Raw genomic sequence first — 18,240 nt, 5'->3', positions numbered from 1 at the left:
GTCATGAATGGGTGTATTAAGATGAGTCTTAATATTTGTAGTTTATGATGATGATTAAAGTATGAATTAATCAAGGGAGTTGTGGAATCCAAAAGGGTTATGGGACTTACTGAAGAAGTGCAAAGGGCTCCTAGGATGCTGTTTTTTTTTTACTCTTCAAGTGCTAGGAGATGTTTCATTATCATTTATTCATAGCTTTAATGTATTTAATATTACTTAGTGTGATCTCTCCTATAAATAGAGAGCTTTCATTCACATTGTAATTGGTGAACATCATCCACATCCACAAAAATATACCCCAAGCCAAACACTAGCCTATATCTCTTCTCTATTGTAATTCTCCATATTTGAGAGTTCTTTGAACTCCTTTTGATAATATAAGAGATACTACACACCGGAGGACGTAGCCTTAGTTGGGTGAACCTCGTTAAATCTTTGTGTCGTTTTATTGCTTTACTTTCTCTTACAAACATCGATATCATTGATAGCGTAATTTGTTTGTCACTAAACTTCATACACTCGATCTTGACAACATTGGAGTTTGAAACATATTGTTCGAACTCTAATACATCGTCGTTTTCACAAAACTTTATGAGATTTTATTTCTTACCTCAAATTAAAGTTAGTCGTTGGTGGGATACCTGTCAAGTTAAGTTTACCCGAATTGAAAAATGGGTAAATTTAAAAAACATTTTTAAAAAATTCAAGGGGGTCAAGCCCGCCTATTTAAGATCAATAAACGAGTAATGACACAAAAAAACTGTAGGTAGACCATATATTTGCTTATTTTCAATTTATATACTTATATTTTTACTATCCTATGACTATTATTGAAAATATGTGAGCAAATTAATCATATGATAATGTTAAATTTTTCTTAAGTTATAATCTGAAAAATAAAAACCTAAAAATATAGTTATATACTTAAATTAGTTATAAAAAAATTCATTTGCCCGCGAGTTTTGCCAGCAGAGAAAGGGCAAGCAACGAAAAATAAAGTAAGCTTTTAAGCAGGTGGACTTTTGAAATTTTAAGCGTTTAAGTAGATTTTAGAGGCAAGTTTAATTTGCCACCTGTCCAAATCCACTCATAAACACTTTTACCTCAAACACCTCAAAAGGGTTATTTTGATACAGGGTAAATTAAAGGTGTTCAAAACAGACGCGATAACTTGATATTTATTCGACCTCGTAACCAAATTCGGTATCACCCGACATCAAAAATGGATTATCAATCATGTAAAAACCAATATAAGACATAAGATTCGATTTTAAACCGACTCGAAACATCTAATTCGAAATTCATTTGATAACTCATAAGAACACCTCTGTAAACTGAAAAGAGGTACAACGGGAATCAAACCCAAATCATATCGAGTTAGGATCCTCTTTATTACGTAAAATGTAATAGAGAGTCAATTATCAAATCTAATAATTAAATTGCTTAATAATGAAAAAATAAAAAGATTTTAAAATTTTATTTTTAATTATAAAATAAATGTCAAAATTTTAGCATGAATAATGAAAAAAAGTAACGGAGAGATTCTAATACTATCATATCATATTTCATATTGATACTAAAAATAGTCTCTATATCAAATGAGACAGAATTCACAAAACACCTAAAAAGTTGTCCTTTACTTCAATTTCAATTAGTTGAAAGATCACAATCGGTCTTGAGTAGACTCTAGACCAGTTGTTCAATTTGACTTGTAATTCCATCCCCATTTCCTCTCCACCTGTTTGGCATTTGCTGTCTGTTCCCTGAGTAATCATCCAATCAAAGAAAAGATCACCATGGATGAGCATCCTCCAAAGTCCACCATGGATGAACATCCTCCAAAGTCCTCCATTGATCAATCAAAATCCATCAACCCAGATCTCCCACCTCCACCATCAGATCCGGAACCGAACCCAAAATCATCATCAGAAACTCACTCCACCGACTATGCACCATACCCAAAACTCGACCCGAATGACGTCGTTCCACCGCCGGACCCGCTTTTGTCTACTGCTGCTACAACCGAAGCAACCACTATGCTATCTGAATCAAACCCTTATGTTTCCGCGCATCCTGCTCCTCCTTCTGCTCCCAAAAGTAACATTACCTCACTTTTCTTTCTTCTTCCTGATTTAGTTAATCTAATTGAATTTTAGTTTAATTTGATTTGATGTTATTGGCATTTAATTTTATTTTTGAAAAAAAAAAAAAACAAATGTAGAAACGATCGATACCGTGAAGGATGTTTTAGGGAAATGGGGAAAGAAAGCTGCTGAAGCTTCTAATAAGGCGCAGGATCTTGCTGGCAATATGTGGCAACATTGTAATTCTTTCTTCCTTAAATTTTTATTTCTTAGCATTTGTTATTATATAAATATAGTTTCTTATCATGGGATATGAATTTTTGTATTCAATTCTTTTGAGCAATGTTTGGTTTGAACTTTGAAGTATTATCATTTACTAGGAATTTAACAAATTATATTGTTGACTTGAGAAGATTTAAGAGACAACAACAATGTCTTTTAAGTGGCTTTGACATAGGCGGTGTTTAGGGGTTGGATGACAAATTGACAACTTTAGCCTTGTTAGTGATGTCCTTGTTAGCAAAACGTCGTTTAAAGGAATTACTTGAATTCTTGAGCGGGAGGGGATTATTTTGAGTTTAGATTTTATGATAATTTCAAGACTATTAGTCTTATCATTTACACTTTGGATTACAATTTGGAAAGGAGGAGAAGGGAAGAGGAGGAAATAATACCCTTTTTGTTTAGGAGGAAAAGAGAGGAAGAGAATTTGCGTTTACCTTTCAATTTTTTTTCACATTTGAATGAGATTTGGTTATTAACAAAATTATGAGAATTAGGCCTTGCTTGGATTGGGTATACTAAAGGGTAATTTGTATCCCTTGAAACTTTTCTGTTATTGTTAATAGCCTGGATTTCAAGTAAAAGCTTGAACTAGTAAATATTTATCCCCATATTGGAGGTACTAGAGTACCCTACCCTCCCCCTAGGTGAATTTTACAGTGAGAAATCAAAGTTCTTATCTCTCACATTATCTCTTTCATCATTCCTTTAATCCTCATATCTACTTTTTATGTTGACAATTTTTATTACTCTGTAAATTTGCCAAACCCAGCATAATTTTTCTTCACAGTAATATTTCCCCCTTGTTATTTTCTCTGAAATTTATTATGTCAATAAAAATTACCCCTCAAATAATTCAAGTATTCTAGAAGAGCCATTAATCCCTTTAAATCTCTTCCTTCCAAATTCATCCCCTTCAAAAATTGGCATCAAAAAAAGAAAATGATATCCATCCAGATCCTTCCCTTCCTTTTCCTCAAATTCCCTTAAACTAAACAAAGTGTTTGAGGAATTGCTTGAATTGGTTGAAGTTCCTTGGCTTGGAGTTTGAGATTCTAGAAATATTAAATATAGTGGATCAATAACCATCTGATACGGAGGGAACACGTAGGAGTTTGAGATTCAAATTGCACGTTCGGTTTGAAATTCGATTAAAATGACTATTAAGAGATAAATTTTAGTCTAGACTTCACAAGCTAGGCTGAATTTTTTGATTATTATCATTATGGATTGTTTCTCAATGTGCATGTTATCTGATCTTGACATTTTTGGCTTTGCTACTTGTGTGACAATAATGACTGCTAATTCATATGGGTGATGAAGAAGGTTGTTCTAAAACATGATTTTAATGAATACTAGTATCATAGTGAACCTTAGAGAAACAATTTGTTCATCTTGGAAGTGCATCAGCAAGTCCTTTCCTAGGCCAGGGTGTTATTATAATGCATAAAACAAAGCAGACAATATGAGAAAAACCCTTTTCATTTGTCACTTGTGTTACAAGGTGAAATCATTTATGCACTCTTTTTGACCATGTTATTAGTAAAGTCCCCTCACATGCATAAACTTAACTATGTTCGTTGGATTCTTCATTTTTCCAACTTTTTATCTCGTCAGAGGTTAACCTTTAACCCTTTTGACATTTTAGTATGGATGTCAGGATGTGTTAACTTGTACTTTATGATTGATGTGAAAAGATATATTTTTAACAAAAATTGGATCAATCGTGCTATTGAACATTTACTTGTATACTCATCAACAAGCACATGAAATTAAGTACAACAAGCACATTAAGAAGAAACATGATATAACTTAATCATACTATTCTTCTGAAAAGACGACCCAACGTAGTTGAGGGACCGGTCTTAAAGACTTGAATCTATATCCTTCTCTGAAAGACTTCTAAAGTAGAGTAAAAGGCTTTCCTAACTCACTATAACACTCTTAAAATCGTAAGCTTCGGATAATTAGCTATATCACTTGCAAAAATTAAAAATTTTCATGACACATTAATAACAAGCATTTCTTAATTTTATTACTAACTAAAAGATTAAAGCAAAAGAAAAAGACTAAAGAGATAATAAACCAAACTATTAGCTAAAATTTAAAAGATTAGAAACTTAAGCTAATATTATAAGTAATATATCCAATGATTTATATAGTGTTGGACGTGTACAATCTTGGACGTGTACAATCTTGGACGTGCATTGCTCAAACAACTTTCTTTGATCATCGACCTTCTATTAGATTCGTACGCATGATTACTTTGGCAACTTCCTTCATGGAAGCTTAAAAGCATCACCTGTACTTGGACTCACTCTAGCACAAACACTCAAAATTTTCATTGCCGTAACTCTTTGAGGAGAGTACATGTATTAGGATTCCATTAGTATGTTGGTAGGTTTAGGAGCCTTCAAGATGCGAAACATCTTATGCGTTGGATAGTTTATTCCATGTGTGGTCTTTCGAGTTCTGACTCTTGACATATGTTTTCGAGTAGGAGTGTCTTTGAACATCTAGCACTCGCACATACACGGGAATTCGGAAACTACCAAATTTCATATTACTACACTATAGACTTGTTAACTAGGACTATTAAAATGTTTCTAAAGGGAGTAAACTAATAACAATATACTAAATAATAATCACTTTGTTCCTTTGAAGTTTTTAGTTTGTCCCTTTGAATTTGCCATGTTTTTTTTACAGCTCTTAGAGTACATGCTTTTTTTTAAAATAAATCTATCTAGAAGCTTATTTCCTTTTTATCTTATTAAAAATATTTTTTTTTCCTTTTACTTGTTCTTTAAGTCTTATTCACCAACTAATTCTTGATAAAAAATACTCAATCATTTTGTTGCAATATTCAAAGGGACAAAGAATGTAATATTTACGATATGTGCATTTATTATCGGCCTTCGAAATACAAGTACCCGACCCTAGAATAGGCATTTAGATACTCATCGATCAACATGACCAATATAACTCAATCATGCACTATTATTGGTAATATTGTTGGAAATCCGAATGGCAGATGCAAGGGGTTGGCTTAATGCCTATGCAACCTTTTAAAAAAAAATAATAAACTTTTCTTAAAATTGTTACTTTTTAAAAAATTTAACGAATTGTAAAATTGAAATTACTCTTGCATTATATTTGAAAACACATTATTTTTTGACTAAATTCTAAAAGAATATATAGTACCTTCAAAACTCATTTCATCACCTTACCTTAATCTCATTCCCTTCATAAATTTGTTTCATATCACTATAAACCCGAGACATTTCACATTAATTAGATTAACATGTAACATAGAAAGGACATTTTTAGAATAAATCACATCAAAATTAAATTGTGTAGGAGTGTGGGAGATCAGTTGTCAAACGATGTTTAAGTAGAGAGAGTTTTGTTTTTAGATGTTAACTTAGTTATAATTGTTAGTCTATTTCAAAGTATGGGAACTCAACTAATATAATGCTTTGATATTAGGTGTGTTTATTAATTTTGAAATAGAATTAATTGCGAATTACCCTTAATGTTTGATGCTTTTGCAAATTACAGCCTTGATGTTTTTTTTTATTTTCTTTTTTTGCGAACTACAGCCTCTAAAATGGCCTTTTGACCAATATTCAAGCTAAGTAACCGGTTCTGTACAATTTTAACCGTTGACCACATTTTTTACCCTTGGCTTTCCTTTTTCTTTTTGGTTTTAATTTTTTTTTTGTGAGTTTTAATTTTATTTTTCTCATTTAATTTCTTCTTCCCCCAACATCGATGAAACTCCATCAAAGCTTAACTCCAAAACCCCTCCTCCTTCTTCTCCTCAATCCCAATCACCTTCCTCTCTTCTTCTTCTTCATCCATAAAATATTCAAGCCAAACTAAATGGGTAACTTTTTTCTTCCATTAATCTTTCAATTTTTTTCAGAAAGTTCAGTTCTTACTCTTTTTAATTCAATAACAAATTTATCATCATTTTCTACAATGGGTTTGTTTATAGAACCTCCAATTACAGGAAACCCACCTAAAAGGTTTCCTAAATAATTTGTTTGTAGACCCTCCAATTACAGGAAACCCATCAAGAAGGAATTTCACTCAAATTCCAAAATATTATACAAATTCTCAGTTATTAAACATTTTCGATTATACACAGAATATTAATTGCATGAACGAAATTTTATATTTTAATTCAGGGTATTTGAGAAATCGAAACGAAAATTAGAAAATTGAAAGAAGAAAGTGGAAATGGGGAAAATTAGAGCTTTGCTAGGTTTGTCCACCATTAATGTCTTTCTTTCTAACAAAAGCATATTCACAGGTGGGAGTAATTCTGAGGTGGGTTCCAATCAGTAAAAAACACAATTAAAGGCCATCTTTGAAGGTTTTGAACAGAATAAAATGTCTGAAACAAATGGGGTTTTGGGGATCTGAAGCATTGTCAAGATTTTTTGCAATGGGTTTTAAAAACCTTGCAGTTCTTATGGTAGGAGTTTGATTGTTTTGGGGATACTATTGCCTCCGTTCTTGATTCACTCAATGAGTTCATAATCGTGGGTTTGGGAATTTTTGATTGGGATCAAATCAAATGGGTTTTGTTTGATTTTGATTTTCTCTGTTTATTCAGTGTTTTTGAACTATTTTCTCTACACTCATTTTGATGTTACATTGACAAAGAAAGACTTGATTATGGATAAAAAAAAAGTACAGAGAAAGTTTCAGAAACAATAATGATTCATTTAGAGGAAGGTGGTTTGGAATTGAGGAATGTGATCTGGGTTAATGGGTTAAGGAGAAGGAATTAAATGAGAAACAAAAATTAAAACTCACAAAAAAACAAATTAAAACCAAAAAAAGGAAGTCAAAGGTAATGATCAACGGTTAAAATTGTACGGAATCAGTCACTTGGCTTGAATACTGGTCAAAAGGCTACTTTGGAGGTTGTAATTCACAAAAAAAAGGTTGTAATTCACAAAAGCATCAAACATTAAGGCTGTAATTCGTAATTAATTCTTAGAAAATTTTTGAGCTTTATTAATTACTCTTGGAATTTAGTTAAGGTTATCCTAACTCATTATAATACACCTAAGATTGTAAGCTTGTGGTACTAAGTAAAATCACGCAAACGCTCACTCTTCCCACCGAGTGGATCGTGATCTCAAAATAGCAAAACTGATTGATTATTTCCTAAGCCGAAGCAAACCCTCATTTTCTCCAAATACTCTTGGGGGTGTTTGGCACGTGAGAATGGGAATTAAGAGACTATAGTTGAACTTGAGAATTAAAATGAGACTTGAATTGAGACTTTGAAATGATAAAAATAGATAAGAAATTAGATAAAAATTGATTATATTTGCAAAATTGTCCTTATAACTCTTACTTTTCTTTAAATTTATAAATTTTCCAAGTCTCAACCTAAAATACCACCCTCCCCTTGACTTTTTTTTTGTGGGATTTTTCCTTCCCAAGTCTCAACTCATGTCGAAGTCTCAACTTTTACCAATTCACATTCAAACAAGGAACGTTCTATGAATCTACTCCCAAAATCCCAATCCCTAACCTCAATTCCCTCTTGCTAAACACACCCTTGGATTATTGTAAAGGCTTTCCTAACTCAATATAACACTCCTGAAATTGTAAGGTCGGGTACAAAGTAAATTCACTCAAACTGACACAAATACTCGGTTTCCCTAAAAGAATTAAAGTAATGGCTTTCCTAAATCATCATAACAGTTCTGAAATCATAAGGCTAGGGTAGTAAGTAAATTCACTCACAAAAATTAAACTTGAAACATTCTCTACCCGAAATATTGGGCGATAGTATATTGTAAATTAAATTACAATTATTTACTAAAAGATAAAAGATAAAGACTAAAAACATAATAAACTTAACTAATAATATCCTAATTAGCTCTCGAATAAAAGATCAGAAACGTAAGCTTATATCCTAACTAACAAATCCAAGGACGTGTACTTGGTTGTGGATTGATCAACAATTTTTCTTGGTCTTCGTCTTTGTAGTAGCTTTCCATGTAAGATTCCTTTGAAAGCTCTCCTTCACGCATGTTTCAAGATTTTCACTTGTACTTGAATTCTGGCACACACGCACACAATGTTTCTTGCCTAAGACTTCTTCAAGTACACTATTTGTAATACTATTAGGACTTTCAAGTAGTATAGTAGGATTAAGACTTTTGAAGGTGTTGATCGTCTTATGTGTCGGACAGCTTATTCCATGCGTTGTATACCATTTTTTCACATACTGTTTGTAATAACTAATCAGATCATCTTGAACATCTAGCACGCACACATGCGTGTACTCACTTTTTTACTTGATGCTAGAAGCCTAGAACTACTGGAATTACTAGAATTAATATTGAACTAGAATTATAAACTAAGAATACTAAAAATGCTACTAAAAGTAAAGCTAATAACATATGTAATAGGTACAATTGTCATTTGATTCTTCGGGTAAAGGGTACCTGATCTGGCTTTGGAATAGACCTCTGGAATCTGGATACTCACCAAAGCTCTTACTGTTCATGAGTTTGTGGCTTAATGTTATATCTTTTGTCCAGAATCAGCATAGTATTGACATGTGTGCCATATTCTTGAATCAGTAAAAACAAGCCCCAGTGTTGCTGATGCTGCAGTTACTAGAATTACACAGCAAACTAAAATAATTGCTGAAGGGGGTTATGAGAAGGTATTCAAGCAAACTTTTGAGTGTCTTCCGGAGGAGCAACTTAAAAAATGGTTTGCTTGCTATCTCTCAACATCTGCGGGTCCAGTCATGGGAACTCTATACTTGTCAACAGCAAAGCTTGCATTTTGCAGCGACAATCCTCTTTCATACACTACCAATGACAAAACTGAATGGAGCTATTACAAGGTTTGTGCCCTTCAGTATTATTTGTCTGCTCTTCCTTGCCCCCCAGTCCCCCACCCATTCCGGAAAATATTATTAGATGATTAGGTCTTTACAATGATCATATATCTTTGATATTCCCAGAAGTTTGTGTTGCTCCTTGTTATGCTCTACCAGAGTTCAAGCATTCTCAAGGTTCTGTTGTCATCATAAATTCTAATATCATAAATATTGTTATTTTAGGTATAAGCGTATAAAGAACCCACGTTATCTGTTATTACAATACCACCGACTTTTGATGGATACTGTTGTGTGCATCTAACCAGTCTATGCCCCGTATCCTTCAATTTGCAGTAATCTTGTGTGTAAAAAATATAACTGGATTTTATCGATATTTCCTTTGCTGTTGCAGAACAATATTACTAGTCAAATAGTCAAAATGTTTAATGAATCTTTTACTTGTCACATTGTTCTGTTTGGGGTAGTCAGTTTAGTTCTTATAGTTCATTTATTTGCCTGCTTCTGCCTGCTGGAAGAAGAGATGGTTTTCCTGCTCGCCTGGAACTGTTTTCGCTGTTATTCTGTCGTATGCTTATCGTGATTACTGATTAGTCATTTGTCGTATTTCCTCTTGAAGGTAGTTCTTCCGTTGAATCAGTTGAAAGCAGTTAATCCATCAACTAGCAAAGTAAACGCCGCTGAGAAATACATTCAACTAATCACTGTCGACAAACACGAGTTTTGGTTCATGGGATTTGTATACTATGACAAGGCTGTCAAGTATCTGCAAGAAGTAATTCAGGCTCAAAGCTCTTAATTTATGCCAAAGAAGCTCTTCAGAGACTACCTGTGTCATTGTAGTTTGTAGATATAATATGTTGTTTGCAAAATATATCCCTTTTTGCTTGTTGGGTTTCTTAAAAGTTTTTGTTTGTTAATTATTGAATATAGAATCTTGATGTTTTTATTTTCCAATTTCCAATATGAATGCAATGGTTGTTTATAAATATTCATTTGTTTTATTTCAATAAGAAAGTAATTATGGTTGTATTTCTTGGATATTCATGTAAATTATATTGATAATGTTGATTTTGGTGTGCAATTCTGCGTGCAATGACAACAATAATGACAGACTTAATTTTAAAAGGTTGAAGTTGACTACAATATAAATAATGATTTTTGCTATCACCAGAACTTTTGAGTGAACAAAAATTCAAGCATTCTAATAGGAACTTGATAAAATATGGGATTTTTTTTTTTAACAAAAATAGCCATATGATTTTTAATCAAACTATGAGTTAGCCCCACATATTCACAAACTTTTTATAAAGTTTAACTCTAAAAATGAATTAATTATTAATAATATTAAAGTTTGAATCAAATTTATTATTAATAAATGTAAAATTATGTACATTTAACCCTGTCAAACTCTATTTTAAGTGGAAATTATTTAATAACATTAGGCCTTAGGGTAACAAAATATTAATTAAAATTTATAATTTTATCAAAAAATAGTTCAAAACTAAACATAAAAATATTAATATTTTATCATTAAATTAATATTTTAGACAACGAGGTGATAAAAAATCATTAAATTAAATTTAGTGATTTTTTATCCCCCTCATTGTGGTTGCTTTTAGGGGGTGAACAAAACATACATAGCTTGCTGCTAACAAGCTTCTTTGATGGATATGAAAAATATATAGAAAAATTTAATTCCAGATGATATATTAACTTTGTTCCGTGTTATGCCTTTAGGTAGGCGAGTAGAACTTTTTTCTGGTCGTTATCTGGACAAGTTTAAATTAAAGTTTATGTTTTACCATCTAGGTATATTACAAAGTAAGTATAGTGGGGTAATATGAAACACAAAATAAATCCACTTAGTTTCAGACTTTGTACATCCCAAAGTCATTATTCCTTTTGGTTTTCACAACTAAGAAACTACTTAGAGGGTCTACACGAAGATCAAAAAAATAAGAGATTGTATCAAAAATTATATACAAAAAAATACAAAAACATCCCCATGTGTCGAAGGAATTGCACGTATCGAAATTCAAAAAAGAATCGATTTGATACTGGTGATAATTCATACGGGATTTCCGAAGTTATTAATAGAAAATAGACCAAAAGGGGGGTTGAAGACTTAAAAATAAATGTCCAAAATAAATTGAATTGTGTGAATCGAAAACTACTTAGACGGTCTTTTTGAGAGATCATCTTTAATTAGACCGGCCCATTATATTTTTTTAAAATATTTTAAGTAGGTATTAAGAATGATGTAAGTAGACATTTAAGATATTGAAAGTAGGCATTAAGGATATGGTAAATAAGCATTAAGGATAATATAAGTAGGCATTAAGCATAGGGTAAGTAGATATCAATCTTTAACAGGTTAGGCTTAAGATACATCTCTCAAAGAGATGGTCTCTCAAGAAAAGAGACGGTCTCTCAAGAGGCTAGTTGTTACAAGAATTGCAAAGCCTTATGGAAACCTTAATATTCTTGCCGAATTTATAGCCGCACAACTAAAGATTAGGGTTTTATTTCGAAAAGCAATAAAAAAAGCTATCGAATTAACTGAACTGATACAAAAAGAATTCAAATTCAAATACAAAAGAAATTTAAATACAAAGGTAAAAATAAAAATATTAATATTTTATCACGAGTAGAATAGAGATAGTTTTTTAGACAGTGAGGTGATAAAAAAATCACCTCATTGTGGTTGCTTTTAGGGGGTGAACAAAACATATACAGCTTGCTGCTAACAAGTCTGAACAATAAAAAAAACACAAATTTTACTGGACTTACAGTGAGACGTTCCTCATAAATGAATTAAATAGCCTAATTAATATAATTTTTAGCATCTGGACTCCTTGTTTTATGGTCGTCTCAACGAAAGACGATCTCTCACCAAAATAGCTATAAAAGAAAATTTTAAAAATTTCTTGGCCCTAAATGCATGGTCACAAGCTTGAAATGCTTGAAAATTTGGGTTGTGGTTGGGATGACTATGGGCTAATCAACACTGCTTGAAACGAAAATTTTTTTAAAAAAAATTCCCCATTCTTAAACTTCGTTATCCTTTTTATTATATCGCCACCTTTTTAATAAAATTACTAAAATGCCCTTAAATTTATTTTTAATTATAAAATCAACCATTATTTTTACTAATCTTAATAATAATTAAATTAAAATAAAAAATATTAGTTTTAAAAAAGAAAATAATTTTTTGAAATCGGAAAATAAACCTAATCATACGTTTTGTGTTCAAATTTGATACATAATCACTCTTTTGGCCAAAATTTTTGATAGGAAAATCACATTACTGCAATATTTGCGGCATTAGAACCTAGACATCAAGATCTTTCCAATGATATATTATATACCCAACTCCGATAACCGAGCGAGAATTGAAGATCATTTAAAGTTTGTTTGTGCTGAAATTTGATATATGTTCAATCTTTTGGGCATAACATTTTATAGAAAAATGATATTAACGCAAGGATTGTGGCGTTAGAAACTATACTTCAAGAGCTTTGCAACGACATATTGTATGCCTAATTCTGACAATCGAGCGAGAAATAACAACCGTTTAACTTTTGCAGTGATGTCTAACATTCAGTCGCACGCGACCGTACTACGGTCCCGTTGCGCATTTTACGCGATCATACAGCGGTCCAGTCGCACATTTTATGCGACCATACCGTGGTCTGGTCGCGCACGATTGAATGTTAGAAATCAATGCTAACTTTAAACGGTCGTCATTTCTCGCTCGATTGTCAGAATTCGGCATATAATACGTCGTTGAAAAGCTCTTGAAGTCTAGTTTCAAATGCCGTAAATCTCGCATTAATATGATTTTTTTATAATATATTATTGAAAAGATCTTGAAGTCTAGGTTCTAATACCGCAAACATTGCAATTATATGATTTTTCTATTTAAAGTTGTAAATGGGTTTTGCTAACCCTATGAACTGCTACTCGCAGTTTTGTATTTGAGGGTAGCTAACAATTGGCTATTCCTTCCCTTTGGCTTGTCCCATATCAAATTGGGTTTAAAGCTTGCATTATTGTTTATTTGGCTATGAAGAAATTTGTGGATATATTGTCTGCTCTTTTTTTTATTCAAACGAAGGGGTTGATTTCGGAGCACTCAATGCTGTGATATTTGCCATTGAAGTGAGATTTATGGGACTTCACGCCACCACTGTTCGATGTCCTTTTGAGACATTGTATTTCTGTGTTTGTGGGTAGTAAGCAATGTGATTTTCACTGCTTGCTGCACATTCTGCTTGGTCTAGCGGCGTGTCTGGTGGGCTATTTTTTCTGTTGGCTGCTTGGTTCGAATAAACTGCATCTGAGACGGGGTTTTGTTTGCGAAGGTTGGGCCTGGCTGGTTCATGCTCCGTGGTTGTTGGCTCATCGTTTTACAGATGAAATCCTTTGTCTATTGTTGTCAATGGGTAGATGAAGTTGCATTTCCTTTGTATATTGGTCTTTTTGTAGCTTTCGGGTGTTGATGGTCAAGGATGTTCTCCATGGTATTGAAGTATTCGGTAACAGATAAGCATTCTGATGCTTAGCGTGTTTCTGCCTTGGTTTTGTCATGTTAGTTTTTTTTTGCTATGTCTTTGGAAATGTTCTAGCAATGATGTATGGGATTGACAACCATGCTATGTATGGGATGTTTCATAGCTTAATCTTTTGAGGTGCCGTCTAGTGTATGACGAGGGGCTTGTTTTGACACTTCAGAGCTTTAGGTGTGTTGCCGCGCTTAGGTCTTTTGGCTTGAGACGTATAACTTTGACTTTTTTTTGACATTTTATAAAATTTACTTTGCCAAAAAAAAATCTAATTTTAAAATTAACGTCTTTATATATGAATAAAGAGCCTAAGATCAAGGTTTGTACGGTATTATAACAATGAATTATTATTTTTAAATTATATTATTATCCACCGTTTTCGATGGATTATTATTTTTTTATTATATTATTTATAATAATATACTCCCTCCGAACCATTATAGTAGTCCCATTTGCTTGGGCACGGTTATTAAGGGTTGTGTGGGGTCTATTAAAAAGGTGGTAGTTGGGTATTTTTAAGTAATTGGATTAATCGTTAATGATTCCCTCCTTTTGCTTAATAAAGTAGATAGAATGAATTTTGGAGGGAAAATTGGGTTTCACATTGTTTGGGAATTAATTGAAATTAATACATTTTCGAAATTGTTATAATTAACCAACCATTAAACTACTTAATTTAAATTACAAAAAATTACATCAAATAAATTACAAAAACCGTCAAAATCATAAAATAAACTAAGTTTTCAATTCTTCCTTGATTTCTTCAACGTTTTTTGAACGGCTATTGAAAACGAGCAACCCTCTCGCCACATGCGCATGCGGATATTAAATTTTTCGTTGACTTCAGATTTATAAAAAAACAAACCCTGTTTGCATTTAGTGTTCAAAATTAATTAAATAACTACAAAAAATCTAAAGGTTTTGATTTTGAAAAGAAGCCATCAATGACACTGGAAGAAAAATAAACTGATGAACAGAAGCCATCAATGAAACTGGAAGATAAATACAGTGATGAAAAGAAGCCATCAAACCAAACTGGAAGATAAATACAGTGATGAAAAGAAGCCATCAATCTAGTGAGTTGAGATGATTTTTGATGGAAAGATAGGCATATTTCCTTTTACACATGAAGTGGCAGCACAAAGGAGTTCAAAAAACAGGAAGAGAGGAGAGCCAAAGACCAAACCAATACAATCAATCACTAAAGATCACACAAGAGACATGATTGTGCACAAGATACTACCAGCAATTAGAAGTAAATGGCCACCACATTTAAGCAAAACAATTTTCATTCAACAAGACAATGCTAAACCACACATTTTAGATGATGATGAAGTGTTTAGAGAGGTGGCAACACTTGATGGATTTAACTTCCACTTAGTGCAACAACCTCCTAACTCACCAGATATGAATGTGCTTGACTTGGGGTTCTTTAGGTCAATACAATCGTTACAACATCAAAAATCAGCATACAACTATGCACAATTAGTAAACGCAGTGACTACAGTATTTGACAATCTGAAACCAAATGCATTGAAGAATGTATGGATCACACTACAAGCATGTAAAATTGAGGTTATTAAGAAACTAGGTGGTATCAATTATGACATTCCACACATGAAAAATCAAAACTTGAAAGGGAAGGGAGACTCCCACATTGTTTGGGGGTACAGCAGGAAACAATTTACGAGGCAGTAAGATATCTGGACACAAAGGTGGATGAAACTATATTTGAGGTCATTTTATTTTACTTGGGGATCAAAGACGAAGCGATTTTCCATCAACATCATTTAACAACAGCAAGCACAGAAGTAACAACAGAAGCAACAACAGAAGCAACAACAGATGCAGCAACAGATATTCCAGCAACAAATGAAGCAACAGCACCAACAAAAGAAACAAGTACATTAACAGAAGCAGCACCATCATGAACACCAGGAACATGTAAATAGGACACACATGAGTATACTTTTGGGTTACCTTTTGTACTCACTTTTGGGTTACATTGCTAGGTAAATGTTTAGGTCTAAACACGATGTAGAAATTAAATCATGAAGTTGTTTAGCCGTAAACATTTAGAAGGAAATGTCATATAACAATTTATTGATGGCTTCAAAAACAAAATGAAAAACAAATTCATCTGAGAGAACAAATTGAACTCATCACATATAACCCAAATCCCATACTAATTGCCTCCTACATCTGGTAAGAACATAGCCTCCTAAACATAATGTTTGGTGGCTTATGAACTGAAAACCCTAGATTTGTGGCAAAATGAATGGATTTAGGGATTTTGTAGCTATAATCAATTGTTTACCCTCAAAAAAAATCATAGGGCAACAAAAACAGAACATGAAAGACATGCATACCATACAAACCACATAAACAAAATCATCATTAGTCATAGAGGAAAGATGTATCCATACGAGAAAATGGGCTTCGAACATCTATATCAGACAGCAATTCATCATCATCCAATGATTCTTCATCTGAGGAAGGGAACAAGTTCTCAATGTATAGATCTTGAAGATCCAGTTGTAAATCAAACATACCCTGTATTTCTTCATCTTCAGAAGTTATACTTCTTCCCCAGTTAGGATCCGTTTCATCAGAAGTCGTAGAAGATGCAGGTAGGCGATTGTAGAAATCGAACCATGGGTTAGGAGATCCAATCGTAGGATCACTTTCTTGGGACGAAGACAACCAAGAAAGACAAGACCTTGGTGACGCCATGTTCGAAAAACCAGAAAAGTTAAGAACAAACTCAGATTTAAAAAACCCCTAAAATTATTAGGGTTTCAAAGAAGACGAAGATGGTGGAAAAAAAATGAAGATGAAGATAATAAACCGTAAACAATAAGAATGAGGATGAAGATGAAGATCATTGAAGAAGAGGAAGAAAAATACAGACATTGAGGATAAAGATGAGAGAGAAGGAGAGGTAGGATTTCAGAGTAAATAGGAGAATTAAAAAAGGGTGGGAATGATTAAGATTATTGATGTTGGGTTATATTGTTAATTATTTTGGGTTAGTAGAATTTACGGGGATAAATTCGTAATTACGTGTGTGAACTAAGGGTATTTAAATAAAAAAAGATTGACAAAAATAGAAATGGGACAACTAAAAAGACTTTGCCAAATAAGAAAATGGGACATCTATAATGGAGGGAGTATTAAAATTCATGTTTTAAGCTTTTAATATCAATTTTGTAAATATTGGTATCCTACATTGCTTGTTGCACAAAATAACTTTTGTCTCACATCACCTAAGGAACAAAATCCAAGTGTAATCCTCTCCCGTAAAAGACAAAGGAGAAAAACAAAATATAAGAATAAATTAGTTAAAATTGTTTTATAAAAAATTATATTTTAAACATTCTGAACTAAAATTAGTTGTAAGTTTTGTTAAACTTATTTAAAAAATACTAAATGATGAAACTATTTGATAAAATCGAATTAGTTATAAATTTTTGGGAGGTTTAATTTGTTTTTTTAGTGTACGCAATTGATTCGATTTATAAGGTATTGCGGGTGAAATCATTTGATAAATTTAAAAATAATTTAATAAATTTAAATAAATCATGAATGTCTAAGAGGATTGACTTATTCTCGAAGTACAATTCAGTTTTATCGAACACATATAGAAGTATATAACACCTAGTTTAAACAAGAAGCTTAAATAGCTAACTTAGATAGCATAGCTTATCAACCAATGTTTTTATGGAAAAATTATAAAAATAATTCAATCTCTTTCAATTAAACATAAATAATAGTATCAACTATACGGGGTGCTTGCTGAGAATGCACTAATGTTCTTGGGTAAGTGATCCTAAAATTGGAATTATTTATGATTAATCAAAGGTTAGAATTATTGTAGGGAAATCAGTGTAATGTTGAATTATTCTAGGTAAATTTTCTTATTTTTATTTGGTTATGTCAACTAATAGCTCCTGTCAACAACCATTTGACTAAGGGAGTGTTTGACCATTAGCTTTTAGGTTGACTTTTGACATTTTGATTGGTTAAAACAAAAAAAATGTTATCCAATTATGTTCCTTAAAAAGTTCTCATTTGTCATTTTGGAGTGTTTCATTTGTTGTTCTAATAAAAAAAAACTTTATATTTATATCACAAACTTTGAAAAAAAATAATTTTGTTCATCTTCATTTTAAAATTTGAATAATGCTTATGGTCATTACATATCCTTCAGTTTAAGATTTTTATATTTTTATGGTCTTTACATGTTTCACAATCACTTTATAAAAACACTTTTATTAGTTGTGTTTTATATATTTTTTTCATTAACTTTCTTTTAATATTTCTTTTATGTTTATAGTCTCCACTTTTTCTCTATCAAATTTGTTGTTCAATAAATAAAATAATATATATCCAATATCTAAACAATTTTACTTTTCTTAATTTTCGT

The 18,240-nt window shown here is 32.1% G+C and overlaps 2 protein-coding genes across 2 annotated transcripts; one reads left to right on the top strand and one right to left on the bottom strand.

Moving 5' to 3' along the window:
• Positions 1 to 1,590: 1,590 nt before the first annotated feature.
• On the top strand, positions 1,591 to 10,221 carry LOC130810495 (GEM-like protein 1). Its single transcript, XM_057676578.1, has 4 exons — positions 1,591 to 2,097; positions 2,222 to 2,323; positions 8,981 to 9,252; positions 9,866 to 10,221. The coding sequence occupies exons 1-4, from the start codon at positions 1,797 to 1,799 to the stop codon at positions 10,043 to 10,045; spliced, it is 855 nt and encodes a 284-aa protein (XP_057532561.1). The 5' UTR covers positions 1,591 to 1,796; the 3' UTR covers positions 10,046 to 10,221.
• Positions 10,222 to 14,451: 4,230 nt separating this feature from the next.
• LOC130810514 (uncharacterized) lies at positions 14,452 to 16,761 on the bottom strand. The gene is made up of 2 exons (XM_057676610.1): positions 16,241 to 16,761; positions 14,452 to 14,680 (listed from the first exon to the last, which is right to left on the bottom strand). Exons 1-2 carry the CDS (start codon positions 16,545 to 16,547, stop codon positions 14,664 to 14,666), a joined length of 324 nt encoding a protein of 107 aa, XP_057532593.1. The 5' UTR covers positions 16,548 to 16,761; the 3' UTR covers positions 14,452 to 14,663.
• Between the last annotated feature and the right edge of the window lie 1,479 nt (positions 16,762 to 18,240).

This window comes from Amaranthus tricolor, chromosome 4, assembly GCF_026212465.1.
Source record: "Amaranthus tricolor cultivar Red isolate AtriRed21 chromosome 4, ASM2621246v1, whole genome shotgun sequence".
Classification (NCBI taxonomy): domain Eukaryota; kingdom Viridiplantae; phylum Streptophyta; class Magnoliopsida; order Caryophyllales; family Amaranthaceae; genus Amaranthus; species Amaranthus tricolor.
Note: the sequence above shows the minus strand (reverse complement) of the source record. Positions and strands in the feature narration are given on the sequence as shown.